The sequence below is a fragment of the Lottia gigantea genome, assembly GCF_000327385.1.
Source record: "Lottia gigantea unplaced genomic scaffold LOTGIsca_1, whole genome shotgun sequence".
Lineage (NCBI taxonomy): Eukaryota > Metazoa > Mollusca > Gastropoda > Lottiidae > Lottia > Lottia gigantea.
The window spans coordinates 3,819,430-3,825,991 of record NW_008706746.1 but is presented as its reverse complement, the minus strand read 5'-3'; the positions used below and the strand labels follow the sequence as shown (position 1 = coordinate 3,825,991).

Here is a 6,562-nt window from a genome sequence, read left to right as displayed (position 1 = left end):
CCGTTTCCAGCATTCACAGTTTACATTTTTATATGACACGATAATCCATGGTTAAGGGCAAAGCTGTTGTATAAAGAAATGGATTAAAGTCATTGAGTCATCGTGAAAGCCAAAAATAAATCTATCAGAAACTTGGGGTTTGATCCCAAATATTATCATTCTGATTTTTTTTTATCAAATTCTGTCGATTCGAGAGGAAACTAAGAGTTGTTCAAGATAATCTGTCTAGTGAAAGGTCTGATGTTGACTACTTACAGATTATAAGATTTTCTTATAAACCCAAGTTTTAGTCAGACACTGCTCAAATCGACCTTATCTCAATACAGTCACTACTGTATTTACCAAACGGATTAAATGATGAATGATAAGATGTGTAGGGCCACCCCCACGCCTGCCCCAGGGTCTCTGTAAACACGATCTCATCTCCTAGCCCACACCTGTCGATATTTTATAGACTGAAGCTTGCTAATAAGTAAGAATTCAACTTTCGTTAGCCTAGCCAACTAGAATAAAGTTTGATGAAAGTAGAATGAAGATGGACTTTTGTGTAGTTTTGGGCAGGCGAAAACGTTCGATGGGGAAGCTGAGGTATCTTAATTGTCTGACTGGTCGGGCATATAAGTCTAACACACATGCATCAAACTCATAAAGGGTGTAAGTGAAGAGATGTTGGTAAGGTTTTAAGGATAACGTTGTAGAACTGAATCAAAAATAATCTTATGAAGGTAGAATGGTTTGTAAATACTTTCCTAAGAAAGCATACATAGGTATCGAGAATGTAGAAGAACTGCAGAGGTATTTAGCATCAGAACATCAGAATATACAAATAGGCAGCAACAATATATGACAGTAACACTGACTGTTCAAGGGTTGTACGAAAAAGAAAAGATTACCCCTCGTATAGTTAGCTTGTCACTCAAGATGAAATTGTCAAAGCTTACTTTGTTTTTTTTTCAACTCGTTAAGTGCAAAAGCCTTTCTGTTCAACATAATTTAGATAAAAATAGATGGAATAATGTTTTTGATTATATCAAAATAATCACTTAAGTTTCAGTGTCGCAATTAATGGAAAAATATAACAGAAGATTCGTAAAATCCACATCAAAAATTAACAAATTTGAATCTAGTATAAAAATTGTGAAAACTATCGTTATGTTACTATATATCCATTTATTGTGTCCAATTGTTCAGGTTTAATATGGTCAGAATTTCGGACCAGACATTAACCAATGTCAACTGATCAGTCATCCCAGATTTCATACCGAGATGGACTTAAACATTGGCAACATTGGTATTGGAAGTGTAATCGAAATACCTCAAGCAAAGAAAGTAGTATTTAATTATTGAAAATGAATCTGTTATCAAGTCAGAATGTATTTGTTACTAGTCTTCCCGAGTGATGTATAGGATAACAGTTGTGCCAATAGATACTTGTTATTTGTCTACAATAATTACTAATCTTTACTAACAATCATTTCTTCCACCTGGTACTAGATATACATACACCTTCTCGTTGGTAGTTGATTAGCTTATCTATCATCGAGATAGGTTGTGGTCAGAAAACGATTTTCGACTAACCATTTGCTCCAAACACAGAAAATAGGTACATATTATTAAGATAACCATCCTGCCTATTCACCGAGAGTACTACACTTGTTAGTAACAGAGATTAGTGTGGTTGAAAGGTAACAGCGAGTAATTTAAATGAATGATCTGTATCTATCATAAAGATACAAATATCAAAGAATTTCCTGTAATTTTAGGAAGCTGGTTTTCTACGTCCTAATACAAGTGGGACCTATGGGGTCGCTTTCTATGGTTACACGGTAACTGATATGCTTGTCCACTTATTTTTGATGTTACTAAATTGGTACTGTAAGACTGTAGAGACAGAAGAAGATTATCCTGCTGCGTAAATCACAAATTGACCTTCTGATTTTCCCAGTTAGATATGTATCTTTCAATGGTGGAAGATAAAAAAAATGTGAAAAAATAGCCTGATGAATTCACACTTCAGACTAGGTTTTAAATTCTGACACTGTATCACTATTACTCAAATAACGCTGCCAAAGGATTTGCATCCGCAAGGATTCGTAGCATGATTTCTGTCCGTTTAAAATGGTAACTAAGAAGGCGAGTGTTAGAAGACTTCTTATGTTATATCAAATTATTTCATCCGACGCTATGGTTTAAATTCAGACACTATGGTGTACTTTCTGTCCTAATCTAATGAAATGCTGTAAAATTATCACCAACTATCTAAATACAAAACTAATATTGACTTATTTGAGGGTAGACATTACATAGTGGTAAACTACTACTACAGAATCTGTATAGGATCACATTTGCACCATGAACTTAATTTATCACCGAGAGGCATACTCTGCCTCACAATTGCCACAACAACTATACACTGCTTGTATCAAAAAGGATATTAGATATGTGAATTCCTTAGTAGGGATGTAGGGTTCACAAACCAAAAGAAGAGTGGGATGAAATGTACCGTAGGGATATATCGGATATATATACTTCAAGTATTGTGTATATGCATTGATTAGACAAATGATTGTGTTTTACTGCGCCATATTCCATTCAAAGATGCAATTAATACATGGATATGAAAAGGCATTCAAATCAAGTATAAGCAACTTAAAACACCATTCGTCAACAACGCTCTCTGGTATGCTAAATATGCAATTCAATTGCAAATGAAAAATAAAAATTTCAAACAAATTAAAACGATACACTTAAAAGGCTTGTCTAAATGGTTTATTTCTATTAGACAAGATGTAGATTGTCGACAGCATAAAGTAGAAAATGAGCAGTTTAAAGATTAGAGTGACTATAAAATGTCTCTGGTAATTAGATAGTAAAATTACTAGTAATTATAGGTAAGAGAAAAACTGTTAAAATGTCACATACCATCTAACGTCGGCTTTAATTCACTGTATTTATAGCGGAATTAATGCGTTAATCTTTGGATTTATTGTTCTGATTATTAACATATACCACAGATTAAATTTCGTCTGAAACTTCAATCCTACTACATTCTTCATGCTATATGTTTAATGTGTGTATCACACGATAAATCATACCAGAACTACAATGCACATGATAAATCATACCAGAACTACAATGCACATGATAAATCATACCAGAACTACAATGCACATGATAAATCATACCAGAACTACAATGCACATGATAAATCATACCAGAACTACAATGCACATGATAAATCATACCAGAACTACAATGCACATGATAAATCATACCAGAACTACAATGCACATGATAAATCATACCAGAACTACAATGCGCATGATAAACCAAATAACCAAATTTTAGTTATTCGATCAGCATTTTTGCAATACAAGGTGAGCAATTGATTTTGCTGTAGTGGACAAGATTGTTCGTTGCATTTATCCTAACCTTCACGACAATATCTATCTATCATTTTCGATTGACGATGAAGATCTGTTCTCGTTCCGTTCAAGACTATATCATAAGATATAAGTTAACCATTAGTCAAGTGCAGTATCTTTTCTTATGGAATTCCAAGGGCTCTTTGTCACTCTTATTCGTTTACTTAAACTTTTTATTACACAACTTCGACCTAAACTGAATCGAGTCGACTTTCGTTACACCATATCAACAATAACTGTACCCTATAGACTGCCAATTGTATGAAAATAATTCTAAAATTCAATGAAATTTGAAATCAACATATAAGGTTATTTAAAAACAACGTTGTCTTTAGTTAAAAGACACGATATAGAAACCCTTAACAAATATTTGGGCAATTTGATGCTCTTTTCCATTCATAAAACATTGTCTATGTCCTAGATTTTATCAGTGAAGGACAATAAAAAACATTATAATATAAATCATAATATGACATGGAGTTTTATGTCCTAAACTGCTTTGCTCTTTAATGGAGCCATTGGGCTAATTGCAGCGACTTTTACAGAAATATTGATAGATCATAGGTTTTACAACTCCTATATGAATTTTTCAGTTATGTACAGTTTAAATGTTTCTTTCCTATAAGAAACTTATTTTGGTTTAAGTTGTAGGCTTTTTTTATGGTTGCTTCAAAAGCGTATCAGGCGCAAATTTCGGGTTATCTTTTATTTCTTCTGTATCAGTATCTTCTGGTATCATTGAATCTGTTTAGACAAACAGTTCTGGTGAAATTAAAAACAAGTGTTTCATTATAACCATATAAATTATAATGATAATAATTTAAGAGCAAGGTAAATGAAGGTAGACAATTTGCTCCATATTTCCAATGAGTGTATTTATAAAGTAACAGTTTATGGTCGATATAGTAAATCATGTTATCAAACGCCTCCAATTATCAATACAATCGTGACTTGTACACATGTATTTAGATACACGATGTAAAATCTTACAAAAGTAAAATGTTTGTAAAGTTCAATGTTTGTAGCTTCAACAATTTAACCAGCAAAAATAAAATTGACACGGCATCCATTTGACGAAATTCTTCGCAGGTAGTAAAGTTCGGACACAATAAAGGCAAACAGTTTAAGAGCAATGGCACAATGTTAATTGAATTTTCAAGTGGCCATACATGTCAGATTCGTCACTGTTATTGTCATCGACGTAACCACAATCCCCATTCTTAACAGAAGATTTGTTGAAAGTTTACCCCCGGGCAAATAATCTTAAACTTAATTTCATATTATTGAATGGACACACCAGTATATAAATGATGTAATACAACCTTGTACATTAATTGACCAGAAATAATTTCAATCTAGAATAATAGTTGAATTGATATTCTGAAGAGGGGGTACGAATTTACAAATCTATGGCCACTTTGCGAACAAATCGACGTACTCTAGCACCATCTTGCGACGTTAGCCACGTTACGTCATGACAAACAAGGCTACAATACAAACGTGTGTGGTTAAACTTGTTGCCAGAAAAGTCCTTTAGATCTTTCTAAATTAATTGCATGATCGCCATTGATTTTTGTTCGCCTTTTTTGTCAGTTGTGTATCAATTCATCAAGTTCTTCAAGTACAAAAAGTAACATCAAACAAGCTTTGTGTGTATTTTCAATAAACACACAGGATTCTATCGGCTAACAAAAAACCTTCTTGTAAAGAAACTCGGGCAACTCAATCGAAAAATCGATTCAATGTGTTAATTTTCGTCTTTTAATTATCTTTGATCAATTAGTTGGCTCTTGAATTTAGACTCAAGAGATGTTAGATGACAATTGATTGAAAGTGTACGAGACCGGAAGTAGTTAACGTATTTTTAAAGTTGTTCCTTCACTATTAAATCATATCATATAGCCAAAATACGTAAATTTGTGAAAATTTATATCATAACGAAAATCGTTTAATTATCGTTTTCTTTAGTAGTGCTTGGTTTTGGTCAGTTCTAACATATATTTTTAAATATTTCTTTTTCAGTAAAGACACTAATTCTAGATTTTTATCACATTATGATATCATTTTAAGATATTTTGATAAAACCACTTGAAAACCTGAGTCAGTATTTGACCTGTTAACACCAAAAACTTTACAACCAAGTCTTAATCCTCCTTTATTTGGCATGAAGGAGAAATTTTGGCCTAGGGACATAGCAAGTAGAACATTCATTGTTGGTGTCAGAATTATTACATTTTATTGGTTAGCGTGGATTAATATGAATATCCTTAAGGCTGTCAATATTAGTCCAACTGGCGTGAAAGATGTTTGAAATGTCTGCTTTATCATGTTATAGGCAATAATCTTTTAAACACATTTTAGACTTGACATTGGTTTAGATATTTTCATATGACACTGTGTCAAACTTGATCTTTAATAACAAATGCAAAAGTATAATCTTAAATTCTTGTATCGTTTTGAAACCATGGTTGCATGCAGTGTATATTGCAACTATTCGTGTTTACTGTTTTAAATAAAAACGCACCCGATACATATATCTAAGATTTTTGTATAAAATTAATCTAAAAGTCCTCCGATTGTCAAACAAATGCTGATGAATTAGTGCTCTTTCCTAATCTTCGTTATAACGCTGAATGTTGATTCTAAAATTCTCATCGAATTCTGTGTTTATAAAATGGCCTAGTGACTTTTTCAAATCAATTTAATTTTGGATAATCTCGTGAAATTCAATGGGAACTCTTCGTCTAAGATAATGATCAAATGATCGTATATTGTATTTTAATAACAATTTAGACTAACCTTTAACACAGTGAATGAACTGTCAGTAGTAACTAATTGCTTACAAACTTACTTGTATTTTGTTTCACTTTGTCTAATTAAAGAAATTTTTACAATTTCTTCACTGAGTTAAGATACTGTTTAACAATTGATATTTGAGTGTTTTTAAATGTTAAAGTTAAGTCTGGAAGAAGTTGGTTAGTAAGAAAGATAGGTTTATTTCTATGTCTTATGAGTCTGGACTCATGACTTATGTGAGTCATTAATCTTTACATAAAAATTGGGTGTGCTTAAAACAGGAATTAGGCCTAAATGATTTTTTTTTTAGGTGGGAGGGGGGGCGGGGGGGGGGGGGTTGA

At 32.5% G+C, this 6,562-nt stretch overlaps 1 protein-coding gene across 1 annotated transcript; it reads left to right on the top strand.

The window, feature by feature from the left end:
- Positions 1-3,078: 3,078 nt before the first annotated feature.
- Positions 3,079-3,348, top strand: LOTGIDRAFT_102554 (hypothetical protein; the record flags this gene model as incomplete). The annotated part of the gene is made up of 1 exon (XM_009045591.1): positions 3,079-3,348. A coding segment is annotated over one exon (270 nt), but the record flags the coding sequence as incomplete, so codon positions are not given.
- Positions 3,349-6,562: the final 3,214 nt, after the last annotated feature.